General features: G+C 40.3%; 1 protein-coding gene and 1 pseudogene across 1 annotated transcript; one reads left to right on the top strand and one right to left on the bottom strand.

Moving 5' to 3' along the window:
• Positions 1–3,246: 3,246 nt before the first annotated feature.
• Positions 3,247–4,239, bottom strand: OR4Q3 (olfactory receptor family 4 subfamily Q member 3). The gene has a single exon (XM_017348381.4). It carries the CDS (start codon positions 4,192–4,194, stop codon positions 3,247–3,249), a length of 948 nt encoding a protein of 315 aa, XP_017203870.2. The 5' UTR covers positions 4,195–4,239.
• Positions 4,240–16,478: 12,239 nt separating this feature from the next.
• LOC100347678 (olfactory receptor 11H4-like) lies at positions 16,479–21,004 on the top strand (annotated as a pseudogene).
• Positions 21,005–22,381: the final 1,377 nt, after the last annotated feature.

Genomic DNA, 22,381 nt, shown 5'->3' with positions numbered 1-22,381 from the left:
CCCCCAAGGAGGAACACACAAATGGTACAGTTCACTCTCAGGAGGAAAGCAGAAAGAAAAGGCTCAGACTGGTTGTGGAAGTGGCCATGGCATCTCAGCAGGGCCCTCTGGATCACTGGACATCCAGATAGTATCAATCGAGAAAATAGTAGAAAATCAGAAACTTTATCAATTTGTTGACACAATCAGAAACTTTATTAGTTTGTTAAAAGAATTTTAACACAGGCAGTGTTATAGCAAATCAATTCACAACAATAAGATATGGAATCAACTCACATGTCCCTCAACTGATAACTGGATAAAGAAAAATGTGATATATATGGACAAGGGAATATTACTCAGCCATAGAAAGAATGAAATCGTGTCTTTTGCAACAAAATGAGTGCAACTGGAGACCATTATGCCTAGTGAAATAAGCCAACCCCAAAAAGACAAATATAATATGCTTTCTCTGGTATGTGGTAGTCAATATAGAATACAAAAGAAGTATAAGAATGAAACTGACACCTTATGATTTAATTATTGTTTATAGCCCTTGTCTATGTTCCTTTGGGAAAGTGGTCTTTCTACTTGTTGCTTGTGGAACATTATGGTTAGTGTTGCACTACGTGTGTGATTATAAGGTAAATTTAAGTATGTTATTGCAAACGTTAAAGTAAAAGAGAAGAAAATAAGGAAGGAGGAGGGATTGAGGTAGGTACAAAGGGAGGTAGGGAGGGAGAGAGGAAAGTATGGTTATCTTCTTAGAAATGTAGCTATGAAATACATGAAACTTATTCTCTTAATATCAATTAAAAAAAAAACAGTATTGTGGCACAGTGGGTAAAACTGCCACATGTGAGACAGCTGGCTGCCCCACTTCCAATCCAGCTCCCTGCTGGTGGCCTGGGAAAAGCAGCAGAAGATGGCCCAAGTGTTTGGGCCCCTGCCACCCACTGGGAGACACAGATGAGGCTCCTGGCTTCAGCCTGGCACGCAGCTGGCTGTTGCAGTCACCTGGGGAATGAACCAGTGGATGAAGATCCCTCTCTGTCTCTCTCCCTCTTTCTCTTAGCTCTTTCAAAATAAATAAATATTTTTTAAAAAATTTTTCCTAAAAAAGAAAATGAAAATGAAAACTCTGACTCATCTAAATATATTACTACAATCCCAGCTGTCCACAGGACTTTTAAAATGTTTTACAAGATGCAGAGTTTTGCTCTGAAAGAGAAGAGTCAGAAAAAGGGGATGTGCAGTGAGCTGAAACTGAAATAGAGTCTGGAGAAATCCATATATATGAAGAGTCTCCAAAAGGTCGTGGAAAACACATGTTACCAAAGAAAAAACCTGTGCTTGAATTTCAAAAAAGTCTTTGCAACAAAATAAACTCATCTTTTAATTCGATATTCCAAAAATTTGTTAGCTATGCTGATATTTGGGTCCCTGTCACGTGGCAGCCTTGTTTCCGGTCTGTGAGAAGTACAGATAAAGTTACAGCTTCTTACACATAAAATCACTGCATTCTAGCCTTAAATGAAAATCCATTCTTTATTCCAATATAAAAAAAGCTCTTACCTAATTAGGAAATTGTAAATTACCCAGTAAATCCTAGCATGAGGTGCAGTTTTAGACATTTTTGTTTGTGTGATTTTCAGCTAAGGAATCATAAAAGCTTCTCCATAGCAACTGATAAGGAAATAAAGTTAGCAAATATAAAAAGATTGCTAAAAGTTTGTCTTTTTCTTAGTATTTAGTGAATAAAATACTCTTCTACAGTCATAAAATGTTGCAAGGAACCTTATTTCAGAAATAGATAGGAGTGAATAAAATTCTTAAAGATTTATTTATTGATTTGAAAGGCAGAGTTGCAGAGAGGCAGAGGCAGAGACAGACAGGTCTTCCATCCGATGGTTCACTCCCCAAATGGCTGCAAAAGCCAGAGCTGCGCCCATCCAAAGCCAGGAGCCAGGAGCTTCTTCCAGGTCTCCCACGCAGGTGCAGGGGCCCAAGGACTTGGGCCATCTTCCACTGCTTTCCCAGGCCACAGCAGAGAGCTGGATGGGAAGAGGAGCAGCCGGGACACTAGCTGGTGCCCATACAGGATGCTAGCACTGCAGGTGCTTTGAACACAACAGATTTCTTTCTCTTTTCCTTTAGAGCTCAGAGCTCTTGCACGTGAGGATCCGTTGAAGCACAGCAACTTTCCCCACTGTAACTCCACTCAAAGGATGACTCCTGGTGGAGTAGGATGCCTGCTCTAGGGAAGCCTCTGCAGCACAGTCCTGACAGCTTCTACCACCCGGCACTTTAAACTCCCTTATCCCATACAGAAGCTTTGTGAAGAGTCTGTGTCCTTTTAAGTGAGTTGCCGACTGCATTGTAAAATCTGGCACCATATGGATCACAGTTCCTAGATAAACATTAATATCGAGGCTGCTTGATGGTGTTTTCAGGCTTTGCTAGAGACAGGACAGAAAGAATTCACATTGCTTTCGAAGAGACTGCTGAAACAGAAGAGGACTTTCTGATGCCAGGATTGTGGAGTCTCACAAGAGCAGGGCACAGAAGGATATGTAGCATCTTCTGTTTAAAATGAAACGAACTGAAATAAAGCAAGACTACTTGCAAAGTCAGACAAGCTAATTTCTCAAAGTGTCCTCTACCTTTAGCTCTCAGTGTATTCCTGTTATCAGTTGTGGGCCATGAGTTCCCTTGAGTTCCCTGCTCAAAACTCAACACCCAAGAGCCACCTGTCTGCCTTGCAGCTATAATCAAGAGTGATACAACTTTTATGCAGTCTTCTCTTTTGCACCAAAATCATCCAAATGATTTTCATCCATATACTCATGTGTAGGAAGAGTTAAGAGTGAACCAAGAGGGGCCAGTGCTGTGGCGTAGTGGGTAAAGCCACTGCCTGCAGTGCCAGCATCCCATATGGACACCGGTTCAAGACCCAGCTGCTCCACTTCCAATCCAGCCCTCTACTACGGCCTGGGAAAGCAGTACAAGATGGCCCAAGTCCTTGGGCCCCTGCACCCATGCTGGAGACCCTGAAGAAGCTCCTGGCTCCTGGCTTCGGGTCAGCACAGCTCCGGCCATTGCAGCCAATTGGGGTGTGAACCAGTGGATGGAAGACTTCTCTTTCTCTCTCTCTGCCTCTCCTTCTCTCTGTGTAACTCTGACTTTCAAATAAATAAATAAATAAATCTTTAAAAACAAAAAGAATGAACCAAGAAAGAGTATATTTTCTAAGTTTTCTCTTCCTTCTCATCCTTTCACAAGGCAATGAGGTGCCACATACTTTTTTCTCAGCTTCTTCATAGATGTCTTCATATCAGCATTTCTGAGTGTGTAAATGAGGGGGTTCAACATAGGTGTGATCACTGTGTAAAATACAGAAAATACCTTATCCACAGAAAAGCTACAGAAAGGCCTCAAGTAGATGAAGACACATGGCATGAAGATCAAGCTGACCACTGTTAGGTGGGAGGCGCAGGTGGAGAGAGCCTTGCTCCGGCCCTCACGGAAGTGAGTCCTCAGGTGGATCAGAATAACAGCATAAGAGAAGAGCAAGACCAAAAAGCAGACGAGAGACAGCAGACCGCTGTTGGAGACCATAAGCACCTCTACCACAAAGGTGTCCATGCAGGCCAGCTTGATGACCTGGGGGACATCACAATAGAAGTTATCCAGTTCATTGTGGCCACAGAAAGGCAGGTGGATGACCAGTATGATCTGTGTGATAGAATGGATGAAACCCCCACACCAGCATGCAAAAACCAACTGAAAACAGAGCTGGCGGTTCATTATAGTCAGGTAGTACAAAGGATTACATATGGCAACATACCTGTCATAGGCCATGACTGTCAGCAAAAACATCTCACTGGCTCCCAGGAAGTGGAGGAAGTAGATCTGGGCCAGGCATCCTGAAAAAGAGATGGTCTTGCCCTGCTGTAGGAAATCCCCCAACATCTTCGGCACAGTCACACAACTCAGGCATAGGTCAATGAAGGAAAGATGGCCCAAAAAATAGTACATAGGAGACTGGAGCAGTTGAGCATCAGCTTGCACAGTTACCACTATCAAGAGGTTTCCAAAGACAGTAGCCATGTAAAACAACAAAAATATTAAGAAGAGAAATAGCTGAAGTTCCCAGGAGGATGATAGGCCTAGAAGAATAAATTCTGTTGCCACGGAATCATTTTCTTTTTTCATCAAGCCAAGAATACCAAGTGATCTAGAGAAATAATAATTAAATTGGAACAAGATACATTAGACAAAAGGCAATATATATAATATGTATATTAGCTATCTTATTATAAGCCAAGTATGCATAGAATCATATTCCACAATGAAAATAATTCAACCAAGTTCTGTGAGGTAATAAATATATATATAATAGATATATAGAGAACATATATAGAACAAAGAACAATTTTGATTCCTTCCAATTCTTTATTCCTGTATTGCTATTCAATTGCATTCACAGCATGAGGTTTGTCTTTTTTTTTTTACTTTGATGTACGGTAAATACATTTTAGATTTTTTTATTAATATAAAGAGAGCAGATTTCATATATTTCTTTTTAAAAATTTTTATTTACTTATTTATCAAAAGGCAGAGTTACAGACAGAGAGAGAGCTCTTCCATCCACTGATTTGCCATTGCAGACATTTGGAGCTGAGCTGATCCAAAGTCAGAAGTCAGGAGCTTCTTCAGGGTCTCCCACATGAATGCAGGGGCCCAAGTGCTTGGGCCTTCTGCCACTGCTTTCCCAGGCTGTTAGCAGGGAGCAGGATCGGAAGTGGAGCAGCTGGGACTTGAACCAGTGCCCATATGAGATGATGGGACCGCAGGTGGAGGCTTAAACTACTAAAGCATATCACCGGCCCCTCTTGTATTTCATAGGTACAATTGTAAGAAGACAACTTCCTTGTTTAAAGAGCCTGCTCATTCCATTGTTTGAAAACACAAAATATCCTTTAAGGACAAGAAATCTGCAATGAATTTCTCAATGACCAACTCTACTACTTACCAAGAGACCTCAGGGAAGGTGTTAAACTCTCCAAATGTTATGCTTTGATTATTCTATTGTAATGATAATGGTATCTCCTGAGATTGTTTTGAGAATCAAATGAGATGTCTGTGAGCACCACAAAACAAAATGACTCTTTCAAGATGAGGAAAGGTTTCTTATTTATCCTCATAGCTATACATTACTTACTGCCTAATAGAAGTTCAACAATTTATTAAATTTAAAGAAGAATGTATTATAAGTAATGAATTTTTGTCTTATACAAAGATTAGTAGTTCGGAATCATTTAGGAATGATAAAAAATGAAGGTCATGTTCTTTTTCTTTATTTTTATCCTGAGTCACAAAGATTGAGAAGCTTGTAGATATTGGGTAAGAAAACAATTAAATCTCTACATCAGTACATAGAAGGCTCAGGATATGTGGAATAGAGGCTCCAAAACACTTACCACCCAGAGAAGAGACTAAGCTCTGGACTCACATCATTGAGGTAAGTACAAAAGCCCATCACGACCCATTTTGAAGAGAAAGATAATAAGATAAATGATAATGACGTTGCTCCTGGACTTGTCATGGCCATAGGTACACATAAGAAATAAAGAATATGGCTAAATTATTGTTCTGTACATCAGATATGCAAATGGTATCCATTTATACCATTTCACCTGCCAACACCACATTCAGTCACAAATATCTCAGGTTGCAAACACAAAATTAGGAAACAGTCTTATGTTTCTTCCATTCAAATGCTTAAGAGGTAGTAGATCCATCTCTATATAGAATATTTTCTATTTCTAACCCATTGTAATTTTGCAAAATTTGAATATATACAATTTTATTTGTCCATTATATCTTTTTTTTTGACAGAAAGAGTTAGACAGAGATAGAGACAGAGAGAAAGGTCTTCCTTCCGTTGGTTCACCCCCTAAATGGCCACAACAGCCAGAGCTACGCCAATCCAAAGCCAGGAGCCAGGTGCTTCCTCCTGGTCTCCCATGTGGGTACAGGGGCCCAAGCACTTGGGCCATCCTACACTGCCTTCCCAGGCCACAGCAGTGAGCTGGACTGGAAGAGGAGCAACAGGGATTAGAACCCGGCGTCCATATGGAATGCCAGCACCACAGGCGGAGGATTAACCAGGTGAGCCACGGCACCGGCCCCTGTCCATTATATCTTAATAAAGCTAAAGATAAAAGCATCACATGGATTTTGAGATGAGTAATGTTAGGCAGAAATTTCTAAGACAGAGAAAATCCCCTGTACAATCAAATGAAGAAAAATTAAAAATTACTTGACATAATCAAGCTTCAAGATGTATTCAAAGTTAAGTAGCAAAAAGAATATAAAACTGTACCTAGGAAACTGGATTTCTATGTTTTCTGATCTTAATTTATTATTTTAATAAATTAGAAGCACTTTAGATAAAATACAAAATGAGATAAGATCTAAACATTTCTGTCACCAGTTACTTATAAAATGTTGTACTTAGTTCTCCTAAGTTCTCCTAAGAGAATGTTGTCTGAAATCTTTCATTCATAAAAGGTGTCAGGCATTTATATATGCAACAAAGGAAAGTACCTGAATTTCAAAAAGAATAATCTTTTATGACAAGAAATCTTTTTCTAAGATCCGATGAACTTGAGCTCTGATATATTAGAAATTATTCAGTGCTCACTGCATATACCAAGGATTACACATTTCCATGAAGAAATGGCATTCTGTTGTTCTTTCCACCTATATAAAATGTCCAGTTGATGGGGAATTGAGCTCTCAGTAAACTTTCTGATCTAATTTCAGACATCATCTTGGAAACACTTGGAAAAGTCTGATAAAAATCACAGTGGGGGCCAGCATATTGGCATAACGAGTTAAGCTGCTGCCTGCAATATACAACCCATATGAGTGCCAGTTTGAGCCCCACCTGCTCCACTTCCCATCCAACTCCCTGCTAATGCACCTGAGAAAACTGTGAAAGATGGCCCAAGTCCTTGAGCCCCTGCACCTGTGTGGTAGACTCAGCTGAAGCTCCGGGATCCTGGCTTCGGCCTGGCCTAGCCCCAGCCATTGCACTATCAGATTGCACCAACTCCACTATCAGAATGCTTATCATGGTATCACAGTGCCCGTGTTCAAGAAAAACTCTTTGTAGTTGCCTGATGTTACATCACAATGCCTACATCATTCACCTCACTGCACCTCATCACATAGGCATTGTAGGAGCTCACATCAGAACAAAAACAGGGGTGAGTGCAGGAAAATAAGATAGTTTAAGAGATAGAGATTACATTCAAATAAGTTGTATCACATTATATCACAATTGATTGTTCTTGCTTATTGTTAACTATCATCATTAGCCATGTACTATGCCTAATTAGTAAAGTAAACTATCCTAGTTGTATGTATGCATGCACAGGAAAAATAGCATATACTAGATTCAGTACTAATCCACAATTTCAGGCATCCACATGGGGTCTTGGAAAATATCGCACATGGATAATGCTACAATACTTCCTAATGTATGAAAAAAAGAACATTTGAAAGGTGTATTTTTCACTTACTATTTCCATAGAACAGATGCAGATAAAGATAAGCATGTATTGGGGCCAGCACTGTGGCATAGTAGGCTCAGGCTCCACCTGTGGTGCTGGCACCGCATATAGGTGCTAATTCGTTTACTGGCTGCTCCTCTTCTGATCCAGCTCTATGTTAACGGGCTGGGAAAGCAGTAGAAGATGGCCCAAGTGCTTGGGCCCCTGCACCCATGTGGGAGACCCGGAAGAAGATCCTGGTTCCTGACTTCAGATCAGCTCAGTTCCAGCTGTTGCAGCCATTTGGGGAGTGAACCAGCAGACGAAGAACTTTCTGTCTCTCCCTCTCTCTGTCTGTAACTCTACCTCTCAAATAAATAAATAAAATCTTAAAAAACTTTGCTTTCATATAATATGAAAATATAACATCAACCAAATGGGAAGCTCATTTTTAGTACTAATAAAATGGTCATGTTTGGTAGCAGCATCTTCTAGTATTTACGTTTCTCATGTCTCTGACTACAGTAAGAAAATAAATGTCTTACTACCGTGTGAAAATGGAAAGAGCACTGTGTACCTCAGGGTGAAGGAAAATCCATCGCCAAAACCACCTCCTATTGCAACACAATTTCATTTGTCAAATCTCTGCAGGTGCTGGGGGAAGCACTAAGGTCAGCCCCTATCAAGTGTTTGTATTCCTATCCTATCAATAAAAGTATTCTAAGTTTAATAAGTGAAAGAAATTGACAGGGTTTAACAAGAAATAAAAATTCATATGGAAGGACCCTGCTGTATGGAGAAAAGAGGGTAAAACCAAGCTTTTCCAATAGTGCAGGCTACTTGTGGACAGCTAAGAAGCTAATTTCTAGTCTTTCTAGTAACGAGTAAAACCATAAGAAGGGAACAAGGTTTTCCTTGTGGGATTTGTATTTTTTAAAGAAAACTTGTAGCATGCTGCATTTTGCTGTTTTATCTGTTTATTTTTTGTTTCTATTCAGCTCTGAGGCATTATTAGAGGAAGAACCCTGACCACACTAACAATGGAAAGATGTTTGCTACATAGATACCTCCTTCTGTAGGTATCCATGTTTTCTAATTTCTCCTGAAATACCAAGAAGTGGGTGCTGTTGGATGGTATTTCCTATGGAGAAGAGCATGATTTTTCATCTTGTTTGAAATACTATATTTTAAATTGAATTTAGTAGAGTTGAAGAAGATTTGGTCAAAAAGAAATTGAGATGATTGGAGAAATGAAGAACAGCATCTAAAGGGGGCTAAGGCAGAATCATAGTCCTAAAACAACACGGCCATGAACCTAGCGCCTTCAGTGACATAGAACTTGGCCATGTTATCCAGTCCTTTCAAGATACCACCAACCCCAAAAATCGCTGATGCTACAGGAAGTTCAGTTTTCTGTGGTTGTTTTTCAGCGTATGAACAGCAAAACTCCAATGGTATCTTGATACCAGAATGGAATGAAAAAAGGAATAAGAACAGTAAGGATAAACATGGTGTCAGAGACAGCAAGAGGTGCAGGGAGGTGCCCAGAACCTTGAATAAGCTTATATGAGAAACTTACATCATTGCTTATCAGGAGATACGTGGTTTCAAGGAAGGAATAGGTTACCCTGCCATTCAGGCCACCAGTCACCTCTTCACAGTCTCAGCCAGCAAAATGAGCAATCCTCAGATGGCCACCATGGTTTTCCAGTCCATGCCTGACCTGCTTCCTTTTAAGCCAAACTCTAGCTGAGGGCTGGCTGGCTGTATGGATTAGAAAGCTCTTATGTCCCCAGGGCTCTAGAAATGTCTGAGGTTTTTGTGGACCTTCTATCACTGCTCAGCCTAATGAGCCCTGGGATTCCCTAGACTGTTGTTTGAGTTGTCTATGTCTCCTTCCTTGCTAGAAAGGAGACCTGGGAGTTTGCAGACCCTGAAAAGAGAACTTTGTTAAAGCAGTCCACCCTGTTCACTTACTTAGAGTCAGTTATCAATCTGCTGTATGCCACCTGTTTTCCAGTCTGTTCCTGGTAACAAGCTCCAGGCCTAGCTTGGTATTTATCCATAAGCTTTGCCATGGAAACATGGTTCGGATAATGACCAATGAAGATGTTAATGTGCTTTGAAGCAGCATCTGAGTCTTTGGGCTACATGGCACCTATTTATGGATATTGTCTAGAAAATATGCCTGTTATCATTCGTAACTAAATATTTTTATTTTTATAAACTTTTCCTGTCATAAATTCTAAATACCATGTACCATATTTCTCAAACAAATATATGCTGATTACATGTCAAATTGTGTTAATTCATTAATCAGGGACAGCAGGATAATAAAACCCATTCTAAAGAGAACACAAAAATGATTTTATATAATCAGAGCACAAAAATAACACTAGAATAAAATTTTTAAGTTAGATTTAATCAATTTAATTTTTAAAGGGCAATGCAGTTTTAAACTTTGGGATTATCTTTGTTAACACAGTAAAAAACATTTATATGATTTTATAATTTTCTATAACTTCTAACTATACATAATTGTACAATGTCTTCTAAATATTAAATAGTAATATGCTTAAATAACAAATTGAACAAAATTACATCCATCTAGAGTTAGATGACCCTTATGTGGGCCTACTAAGCAATGCTTTACATTAGATCAAAAGATTACACATGCAAAGCTTGGCCTTATTTGCAATTTTTGGATAGTTATTCTTAAATGGCTAAGAAAGTATCATAAATATTCATAGCCTCTAAAAACATTGTACATCACAAAACTTTTTTAAGTCATTGCATTTTAATTTATTTGCCTTAAATGTGTATGTCCAAGAAGAAGTGCAAAATCTTTGCAAATCCTTGCAAATCTCTTTGCTGTACAATGAGCAAATTACATTCAATCATTAAGATCAGAAAAGTAACTACTGCCTGAAAGTCACATAGGTAGTCTGGTTGCATATTCAGTAATGTCCCTAATTTTGGAGGAGCTCTCTTTATTTTTATTATCTGTGTATTCAGAGGCTAGGAAACTAAAATCAAAAATTTTGTATACATTTAATCTTGCTGCATTAACTTTAAATGTGAACAAATTCCTCTTTCCTCAATATCCTCCACATTTTCTAATGTCTTTGACTTACCAGATAGTAATTTTCCTTACTCCATGTAAACCTGGGGTCCTGCAGGCCGTGGAGTGGGAGCAAACCAAGTTTTGGGAAGGCTTTGTAGGCATTGTTTCAATGTATGCAGTGCAACCGTTGTCCTGTTACATAACCTACTAAGTTAAGAGCTGGAGACAGAAAGTAAAGAAGAAAAAGACTTCTTTATATGCCTATCAAAACTGGAAGATTAAAAGCAAACAATAAAAGCATACGCCCTTCAAAATGAACAGTATTTTTAAACAAACACAATTACATTTCTTTTTTAGAACCACTAAAGTTTGGACCACCAATCTGCTTTCAAAAAATACTACACTGTGAACTAACTCCTCATGTAGGACCTCTGTCCTTAATGTGTTGTTCAATGTGAATTAATGCTATAACTAGTACTGAAACAGTATTTTACACTTTATGTTTCTGTGTGGGTGCAAACTGTTGAAATCTTTACTTAATATACACTAAATTGATCCTCTGTATATAAAGATAATTGAAAATGAATCTTGATGCGAATGGAATGGGAGAGGGATTGGGAGATGGGAGGGTTGCAGGTGGGAGGGAAGTTATGGGGGGGGCATTGCAATCCATAAGCTGTACTTTGGAAATTTATATTTATTAAATAAAAGTTTTAAAAAATACTCTCTGTCAAAATCCTGTCTGAGTTTTCTGTTATAACCCTTCATGAATTGTTTACTCAATGAAACCATGTCCAATTATGCTGGAAAGCCATATGTCTATTCCTTGTGATGTGAACATATAACAATAGGCAGTACAGTTCTTTCCATGGAAGTTTTAAAACTTGTCTTTCTTGAAGACTCAGTTTCTGACCTGTAGCATGTACTATAGGTCTTCAGGATAGCTAGAAAAAAACTAGAAAAGTCTATGTTGATGACAAGAGTAGATAGTACTGGGGAGGATTCTGAAAATGTTTTTCTTTTAAGATTTATTTATTTATTAGAAAGTAGAGTTACAGAGAAAGAGAGACAGAGTGATACTCCACCTGCTGGTTTCACAACCCATACGGCCACAAAGGGACTGGGGTTGGGCCAGGCCAAAGCTAGCAGCCAGGAGCTTCATCAGGTCTCCCTTGTGGGTTGCAGAGGCCCAAACACTTGAGCCATCTTCTGCTGCTTTTCCAGGCTCATTAGCAGGGAGCTGGATTGGAAGTAGAGCAGCTGGGACTTGAACCAGCACCCATATAGGATGTGCAAGCAGTGGCTATACCCACTACACTACAATGCTGGCACCAAGAATCTGTTTTCTTAACTAGACAGCAATTTCACTGGTAAAATAGATAGATACATTATAACTATTTTATGGAATTCTAGAAGGCCTGCAAATTCTAGGGTAAGGCTTGGATGATAAATTGTGGTTAATTTCAGTCAATTTCAACTATAGCGCAGAGCAGCTACCATTTCCTAACCCCCAGAATGTGGCAAACAGTTTTGTGTGTGTTCCTGGATCAGCTAGCACACAGCTTGCTGGAGTCGGGTAGGCAAAATGGACCTTCTCCTCCAAATATTGAGGACATGTGCTGATACTGACCATATATGTGCAAAGATAAGCATGTTCATTTTGGGATCTCCTTCCACTTTTGCAAGTCCCTCCTTCTCCAGTGGAAGGAACTTGCAGGGGCTTTAAAGGGCTGGCATCCTTTCTCCCAAAATTTCATTTCACTCTTCCTTCTTTATTCTTTGAGAGCTAAATGTTAAAGACTACGACATTCTAAAGCATCCACACCTGCAGGAAAAGTTGGAGTGATACATGCTCAGAAAAAAGTGTGGGCTCAGGGCAGATCTGACATCAAGGAGGAACTACAAACGGCCAACAGACACAGGAAAAAATGCTCAGGGTCACTAGCCATCAGAGAAATGCAAATCAAAACCACAATGAGGTTACACCACACCTCAGTTAGAATGAGTCTCATAAAGAAGTCAACAAACAAGAAATGCTGTAAAGGCTGTGGAGAAAAAGGTGCCCTAACCCACTGTTGTTGGGAATGTAAACTGGGACGCCACTGGGGCAGACAGTATGGAGAAACTTCAGAAATCTTCATATAGACCTACCATAGGATCCAGCCATCCTACTCCTGGGAATTTACCCAAACAAAAAGAAACCAGCATATAAAAGAGTGATCTGTACCCACCATGCTTATTGCAGCTCAATTCACAATAGCTAAGATATGGTGGTATCAACCCATATGTCCATCAACTATTGACTGGATAATGAAATTATGGTACATACACTATGTACTACTACACAGCAGTAAAAAAATGAAATCTTGTCATTTTCAACAAAATGGATTCAAAAGACAAATACCACATGTCCCCCCTGTTCTGTGCTAAGTAGTCTAGCACCGAAAAGGTAATCTATAGGAATGAAATAGACACTTTGAAATGAGATTTTGAGCAGCCCTTGTTTCTACTGCTGAAGAACAGTGTTGTTTTTTTTTCCTTCATACTATTTGTTGAACTCTTTACTTAGTATAGACCTATGAAGTTAACTGAAAAATAGATCTTTGAAAAAAAATAGGAATGGGAATAGGAGAAGGAGGAAAAACAAGGGTGAGTGTGCAGGCAGGAGGCAGGGTAGGGTGGGAAGAACCACTGTGTTCTCAAATTTGTATATATGAAATGCATGAAGTTTTTTTTTAAAACTTTTATTTAATGAATATAAATTTCCAAAGTACAGCTTATGGAGTACAATGGCTTCCCCCCCATAACGTCCCTCCCTCCCGCAACCCTCCCCTTTCCCACTCCCTCTCCTCTTCCATTCACATCAAGATTCATTTTAGATTCTCTTTAAATACAGAAGATCAGTTTAGCATACATTAAGTAAAGATTTCAACAGTTTGCACCCACACAGAAACATAAAGTGAAAAATACTGTTTGAGTACTAGTTATAGCATTAAATCTCAATGTACAGCACACTAAGGACAAAGATCCTATATGAGGAGTAAGTGCACAGTGACTCCTGTTGTTGACTTAACAAATTGGCACTCTTGTTTATGGCATCAGTAATCAACCTAGGCTCTTGTCTTGAATAAACTTTTTAAAAGTACCAAAAAAGCATCTTTGCCACAAAAATATAAACATTATTGAAGTAGAGTTGTGCAACATGGTAGATTTTAGGACTCATCAAATATTCCTTCTCCTCCCTTTTGGGGGACAAGTATATACGTTTTTTCTCTAATGATGTTAAGGCTAGCCGTGTCAATAGAAAAAAAAAGTGGATGTCTAAACAGAAGGTTTAAAAGTGTGATGTGTCTTGTTATTTTGTAATACTACCATTTTCCATGTGAATGGATCTATCCCAGCTAGGAGTTAGCTTCTTCAGTCTGGTCCTGAAATAATAATAATTATGGAATAGACCTAACACTGTCTTACAGCCTGAAAAGTCATCTTAGCTGATTCACAATCTTGTGAATGAGAAATAATTTTTGTTATAAATCACCAAGATTTGGAAATTATTTGTTATATAGCATTGTCCAAATTGCACAACTGGTTAAGCCACCACCTGGTATGCCCACATAATCCTGCCTCTGCTTTTGATTCAGCTTCCTGATAATTCGCTTAGAAAGCAGAAGATAATGGCCCAAATACTTGGATTCCTTTTATCCATGTGAGAAGCCTGGATGGAGTTCCTGGCTCCTAGATTTGGTGTGTCCCATCCTAGGCTTTTGTGGGCATGCAAGCATTTGGGGAGAGAACCAATGAATGGAATATTCCTCCTCTTCCTGTCTCTCCCTCTTTTCCTCTCTCTCTCTTTCTTTCCCCATCCATCCCTCCCTCCCTGCCTCTCTCATCCCCCCTCTTTCTCTGTCACTCTACCTTTCAAATGAATAAATAAAACTTTAAAATAATAAGAAAGTAATTGGATATATTGCCTAAAATTATTGCAAACCTCACTCCTAAAAAAAGATATTTTTGTTCTTCTATTATCATCAGTATTAATTAATCATATGCTATTTTAAAAATTCATGGGAAATTTTTGTATTAATCAGCATCACATGACTTATATGGACTTTAAGAAATTCACAGACAATGGATTAATTAGACTCCCTATGATCTGATAAACATCTGGAATGCCAGTAAGTGCTAACTCACAATGATTACTTAAGTACAACTCATACATTTCAAATTAAGTGAGTTACATTAAAAGAAAGTGATGGGGCCAGCACTGTGGCCTAGTAGGTAAAGCCACCACCTACAGTGCCAGCATCCCATATGGGCACCGGTTCAAATCCTGGCTGCTCCTCTTCCGATCCAGCTCTCTGTTGTGGCCTGGGAAAGCAGTAGAAGATGGCCCAGGTCCTTGGGCCCCCGCAGCCACATGGGAGACCCGGAAGAAGCTCCTGGCTCCTGGCTTCAGATGGGTGCAGTTCCAGCCGTTGTGGCCAGTTGGGGAGTGAACCAGTGGATGGAAGACCTCTCTCTCTCTCTCTCTCTCTCTCTCTTTGACTCTCCTCTTTGTGTGTAACTCTGACTTTCAAGTAAATAAAAAAATCTTAAAAAAAAAAAAAGTGAAATAAGGATCTCATGTCAAACAGAGAATCAGGAGCTTATATGGAAAGGCAAAATCTTCAATTCTAATTTATACTTAGGGAAAGCAAGTTAATAGTGTAAGAAAAGTACACTAAATTTCATCTCAATTCAACAAGATGGTATTTCAAATAAAGTAAAAACCAACAAAAAACAAAAAATTAATTCAGATGATGAAATCTGGAAAAGCTATTTAGGAAACATGTCAGAGGAGGCATTTTTGCAATATGACTATTTGGGCCAGAGCTCATTAAAAAAAAATAGCTTAGAGTGTGTATGCACATACACATACACATACAAGCTGAGAAGAATTTGTTGGAAACAAAATAGCCTTAAGAGAGAAACCATGTTAATAAATATTGACTTAATAACAGTGGACCACTGGGTTATAAAACTAAAAATATAATGGAATTTTTTTGATGTACCATAAAAAAACTCCAGTAACTTTTAAGCTTCTACTGTTTTCTTCTTTACAAAAGGCAAATATATTCTGGTTGTTTTCTTCATTTTCCACCTCTGTCTGGAGACTGGTTGTATGGTTGTCAGCTTTCCCTAGAGAAATTTTATTTCCATAAAGGACAAAATAATTGGCTTTGAGTTCAAAAGACAAAAACCACATGTATATTCTTCATGCCCACTTTTCATTTTTCCTGGGTCCTTTCCCCAAGAAATTTAATCACGGAAAGTAAAGGCAGATGCAAGCCTGAAAGACTGACCTGCCCAAAGGCGTTCTGAGATGAAAAATCTATCTTTTTAAACTCAAGGGATCAGATATTGGAAAACACTGAGCAAGAAAAGACAGAGAATACCAAACTCTTCGGTACACCCTTCATTTCTATCCAACATTTGAAAATAGGTGGTATCTGAATCCTTTCTTGCAAGCTAGAAATTGGAGACTACTCCAAAAGTCTCATTTACATCGGTCTTCCAGCCAGCTCCTCAGAAGAGACCATTGGCAGATATTGCACAGTTAATTGTACAAAAGAGGGTTCGTTTCTCAGTGAAAGTCCCAGAAATCCATATTTTTCAGACTGAGAATGAGAAAAAAGGACACAATTGACTTTGGTCTGTGATTCCTCCCCAGATATAACACCCGGGTATAGAGAAATCATATCATCTCTCTACCTTTTTTTCTAGCAAGACAATCCTGACTTGTTGTTTTTGATGGTGGTGCTGTTGCTGTTCCTCATGAAAGATTTGAAGTAAAAAATCCAGGTAACTAGAGCTTCAGTTCCTGAAGAGGACTGATGTTTGTCATTGAGGTAAGTAAAAATGAATTTATTTTCTAAAACATAAATTGGCATAGTTTTTTACAAATCTAAGTTTAAGTGTGCTTTCTATTGAAATAAGAAGAGTCCAGTTATGACCAATAACTCTTTTTTATGACCAATAACTCTTACCAGATAATGCTAAATGACCTTAAAACATTGTTTTCCTGCATCTGTTTTAGATCCTGTATCTATAAACACTTAAAAAGTTCCAAAGAGACATAGAACTGAAAATGAAAGCTACAGTAAAAATTATTGTACCCTGGAAAGTCCTAGTAGGTTAAATAATTAGGAAAATTAATTTGTTTTGAGGTGTCTCTTTTTTTTAGATTTACTTATTTATTTGAAAGGCAGGGTTACAGAGAGGCAGAGGCAGAGAGACAGAGAAAGAGGTCTTCCATCCACTGGTTTACTCTCCAAATGGCTACAACAGCTGGAACTGAGCCAATCCAAAGCCAGGAGCCAGGAGCCAGGAGTTTCTCTTGGGTCTCCCACGTGGGTTTGGGGCCCAAGCACTTGGGCCATCTTCCACTGCTTTCCCAGGCCATAGCAGAGAGCAGGATTGGAAGCAGAGCACCCTGGACTCCAACTGGCACCCATATGGGATGCCAGCACTGCAGGCGGCAGCTTTACCCGCTACATCACAGCGCCAGTCCTGGGGGAGTCTCATAAACACCTTTTAAAGCTAAAGAATGTGAGATCTCTATGTTTTGGTTTTACTTACATGTATATAAAATTGTCTGACTACTGAGTAGCCAAAGCTGGGGAAATTACACTAATGGTTTTATCTAGTAAAACTGGGCTCTATGATATCATCACAAGTTTAGAGAAGCAGATGCAGGCAGAAAACCTGGCCAGATCAAGGCAACAACTGGCAGGGAAAAAACGAGTTCCTTGACATTACCGAAGGTTCTTAACACCAATGTCTGAATGATCCTTGGGGAAGGTGAAGAATTTCTTTACCTTAAGTGAGGAAGTAAAATTAAACTACTTTAGGTCTTTGTATTCCCTAAGCTGCTATACCATCATCAGAGTGATCTTCAGATACCAGATCACTAAATGTTTCAGAAAGTCATCAGCTCAGTCTATATGGGAGTAGCAACCCCCAACTTAAAAATCCAGTCAGTCTTCTCCTATTATATTTCCCCCTTTTCAGTAGCAGCTGCTCAAAAGAGAAAACAAAATGGAGAAGAGCATAATGGCTCAGAGAAACTTTCCAGGTCCGAAGGGCTGGAATCACAGAGTAATTTTCCTGATGCAAATAAAGTTAACAGGGCAGCCGCGACCTTCGCTAGGACTTTGCTATGAATTGGCACACGGCCAGTGCATCCAGAGAGTGGCCTCAGCTGATGATTAGAATGATCGCGTTCCATAGGACATCCGCAGTTCTGGAAAACCAATCTGAGCACTTCCTCACCATTGTTCCCCTGTCTAAGCAGTATTTTCATGATTCATATGGAGGTCCTTTCCTGTTACTCTGTGAATAACTAAAAGGGGCGGATCGCAATAGAATCCAAGGAGACCAGTGCACACGCATTCTTAACACAGGCTGAGTCCATCTCGGGATCTCATACAGGGTGAATGACCATTTGTATCTCCTTGAGCCTGAAGTACTTTCTGAGATGCAAAGCACTGAACAGTCCCAGGTGAAAAGGGGCGTGTATTTACTTTAATGCCACACCACATTAGGCACCTCCTCTTTTTGGACATACTTGCTCTAATCTGTCCCCACTTACGGCTTCCAGGTATGATGATGAAATGTATGAAGTGATTAACTATTCCAGGGGAAAAGTTACCTGAATCAAGACTCAATTGGAGGCCAGCGCCGCGGCTCAAAAGGCTAATCCTCTGCCTTGTGACGCCGGCACACCAGGTTCTAGTCCCGGTCGGGGCGCCAGGTTCTGTCCCGGTTGCCCCTCTTCCAGGCCAGCTCTCTGCTGTGGCCAGGGAGTGCAGTGGAGGATGGCCCAAGTGCTTGGGCCCTGCACCCCATGGGAGACCAGGATAAGTACCTGGCTCCTGCCATCAGATCAGCGCGGTGCGCCGGCCGCATTGCGCTGGCCGCGGCTACCATTGGAGGGTGAACCAACGGCAAAGGAAGACCTTTCTCTCTGTCTCTCTCTCTCTCACTGTCCACTCTGCCTGTCAAAAAATAAAAAAATTTAAAAAAGACTCAATTGGAGGCATAAATAGTGATGCATTTATTTAACAAGCAATTATAAAGCCATATTGTTTACAAGATAATGCATTAAACACTGGAAAAAAAACAAAGATGATTAACACTTGAGCTCTATTCTCAGAGTTTTACAGTCTTGTATGTAAATCAAGACTCAAAATATCTGTAATGCAAACTATAAAATGTAAATCTTATTTATTACAGAAAAATCTGTAGCTTGTAGAATGTTACTTCTCATTTCTAGTTTGACAAATGATCCAGTTATGAGTTATGATAAAGCATAGCTATAATAAGTTCACAAGTACATACATCATTGGATGTACGGCAGAACAAAGAATTAGCAATGGTTAGAGTCCAAGAATGCTTCATGAGGGAAGAAATTAATGAACGGTGTAAACTCTAAGAACAAGTTACCCAGGCCCAAAAGAGAGTGAATAATTAGGTGGAAAGAAGGGAAAGAGAAAAGAATGGATGGAGAATGACAGAGAAGTTAGAAAGAATTAACAGCTATCTTGGGTATGAATTGTTAGAAAAGAAGCTATTCTGGCTGGTGCCGCGGCTCACTTGGCTAATCCTCCACCTGCGGCGCCGGCACCCCAGCTTCTAGTCCCGGTTGGGGCGCCCGATTCTGTCCCGGTTGCTCCTCTTTCAGTCAGCTCTCTGTTGCGGTCCAGGAAGGCAGTGGAGGATAGACCAAGTACTTGGGCCCTGCACACGCATGGGAGACCAGGAGAAAGCACCTGGCTCCTGACTTCGGATTGGTATGGTGTGCCGGCTGCAGCGCACTGGCCGTAGCAACCATTTAGGGGGTGAACCAACAGAAGGAAGACCTTTCTCTCTGTCTCTCTCTCTCTCTAAGTCTGCCTGTCGAAGGAAGGAAGGAAGGAAGGAAGGAAGGAAGGAAGGAAGGAAGGAAGGAAGGAAGGAAGGAAGGAAGGAAGGAAGGAAGACAAGACAAAATAAGACAAGAAGCTGTTCTGGGGCCAGAGCTGTGGCTCCTGCACCCACCTGGGAGACCTGGAAGAAGCTCCTGGCTCCTGGCTTCAGATTGGTGCAGCTCCAGCCATTGCAGCCATCTGGGGAGTAAACAGGCAGATGGAAGACCTCTCTCTGTGTCTTTCAAATAAATAAAAGTAAATCATTAAAAAAAGAAATGAAGCTGTTCTTTTCTTAGTAAGGCACAGGAGTCAAGAGGATACAGGAAAAGAGACGAGGTTAAAAAATAAAAGAGAGGAGGTTAAAGAATAAAAGACTAGATCATGAAGGGTCATGTATGTTATGCTCAGTTATTTGAATTGGGTCTCATGATAAAATGTTTCATTGCAGGGCAATTCACAGCTACATGGACGTCTCTGGGTCAGATCCCGTTCTGAGTCAGTGAGTGAATCCATCTTTCTGGGTTTCCCCTGTAACAGAGAGATTCAGGTCATCCTGTTTTTGCTCTTCTGCATCATCTACCTCCTGACTCTCACAGGAAACAGAGCCATTATCTGTGCTGTGTGTTGGGACCAGCATCTCCACACCCCATGTACATCCTCCTGGGGAATTCTGCATTCCTAGGGATCTGGTATGTCAACTCCACTGTCCCAAACACACTGGTCAGCTTCCTTTCAGAAACCAAGACCATTTTTTCACTGGCTACTTCCTCCAGTTATATTTTCTCTTCTCCATGGGGTCCACTGAGCGCTTCTTTCTTGCAGCTATGGCGTTTGATCGGTACTTTGCCATCTGTCATCCTCTGCATTATGCCACAGTTATGACTGGACAACACTGTTTCAACCTAGTGATTTCCTGTTGGGTGTGTGGCTTTCTCTGGTATCTGGTGCCTGTTACTCTCATCTCCCAGTTGCCTTTCAGTGGCCCTAATGTATTGACCATTTTGTATGTGATTCAGGTCCACTGCTGACCCTTTCGTGTGCTACCGCTCCTATGTCCAAGCTCACCAGCTCCTAAGATCTCTCTTTGTCTTCCTTAGCTTCTTTTCCATCTCATATCTTATGCGTTGGTTCTACTTGTTGCTCTATGGTTGCCCTCGTCATCCAGTCGGCCCAAGGCCTTTTATACCTGTGGATCCCACTTGGCTGTGGTGCTGCTATTCTATGGTACCATTATGGTAATGCACGTGAGACCTGGTTCCAGCCACTCAACCCTGATGCCAAAGATCATGACCTTGCTCTATGCAATGCTTATTCCTCCCTTCTGCCCCCTGATTTACAGTCTCAGGAATAAGGAAATGAAAAATGCTTTTGGAAGGCTCTGGAGAAGTTTAAAGTGCCTGTCAAAGTCTCTGGCAGGAGGTCCAGGAGAGATGTGGAATAATCTAGTTTAACAGAGTGTGAAATAGCCACTCTGTTACTTTCACATTTGTACAGTCATTCATTCAATAAATGCTTCCTGAATGCCCGCTCTAAGTTAGACACTTGTCTTATTGTTGGTCTAAGAAGATAATTCAGACATGATCTCTTCCCTCGCCAGACAGTTTTGTGGGGGAGATAGGCAGATATCATAAAATGAAATAAATGCTTTAATCATTAAATGTACACAAAGTTACAGGAAAACAAAGAAATAAACACCTAATTCTCCCTGGAGCTGTGGAGTAAGAAGAGGACTAGTGTAGGGGATATTTCAGCCACCGCAGAGCTAGACCTGTGTGCTCTGTGACACAGAGGGGGAAAACCTTGCACTTCTGCAATTAGATTTTCGATCTCAGTGTGATCTCATTGAAAAGATATGAGATCTTGAATCAGAAGCTCTTTATGAGCCTTAATTCTTCTATTAATTACTTGTTTAAATCAGAGCATCTCAATTTTGACTGTAAAATTGGAATGAAAGGCTGGTGCTGTGGCATAGTCGGTAGAGCCACCACCTGTGGTGCTGGCATCCCATATGGGCACTGGTTTGAGTCCCAGCTGCTCCACTTCCTATCCAGCTCTCTGCTATGGCCTGGGAAAGCAGTGGAAGATGGCTCAAGTCCTTGGGCCCCTGCACCCACATGGGAAGGCCCAGAGGAGGCTCCTGGCTCCTGGCTTTGGATATGCAAAGCTCCAGCTGTTGCAGCCAATTGAGGAGTGAACCAGGGCATGGAAGACCTATTTCTCTCTGCCTCTTCGTCTCTCTCTGTGTAACTCTTTCAAGTAAATAAATAAATCTTTTTTAAAAAGTTGGAATGACTATTCCTACTCCACAGAACAGTTAGTATGAGGTTTTCATGAGATGATGGATATGCAAGTTCCTAAAATAAACCCCAGCATGCAGAAAGCACTCAATAGATGTTAATTGCTTAGGAATGATGATGAATTCGTGTTATCATGTTCTTTTTCAGAGTTTTAAAAACTCAGAGCCCCACGCTGGAAGTCATCTCAGTACCTTCAGCAAATCCCTTTCACAACTTTCACTTCAGTTTCCCTTGGGTCGTAGAGAATATTGTTCCTACATTTATACTTACTGCATTTGTGTTTGGTTTTGTTTTGCTTTGGTGTGTGTGTGCATATGTATGTACTCACACGTATATGTGTGCAGAGTATTTTAGATAATTAACCCTCAAGCTGGGTTTTATATACCCTTAGTGACACCGAAGGCCCTCTAAAAGATACACAGCATGGATAGTTTTTTTTTTATTTGACAGAGTTAGACAGTGAGATATAGAGACAGAGAGAAAGGTCTTCCTTCCGTTGGTTCACCCCCTAAATGGCCGCTAAGGCTGGAG

Source organism: Oryctolagus cuniculus, chromosome 12 (assembly GCF_051225735.1).
Source record: "Oryctolagus cuniculus isolate XC-2025 breed Fujian yellow rabbit chromosome 12, ASM5122573v1, whole genome shotgun sequence".
Taxonomy (NCBI): Eukaryota; Metazoa; Chordata; class Mammalia; order Lagomorpha; family Leporidae; genus Oryctolagus; species Oryctolagus cuniculus.
Note: the sequence above shows the minus strand (reverse complement) of the source record. Positions and strands in the feature narration are given on the sequence as shown.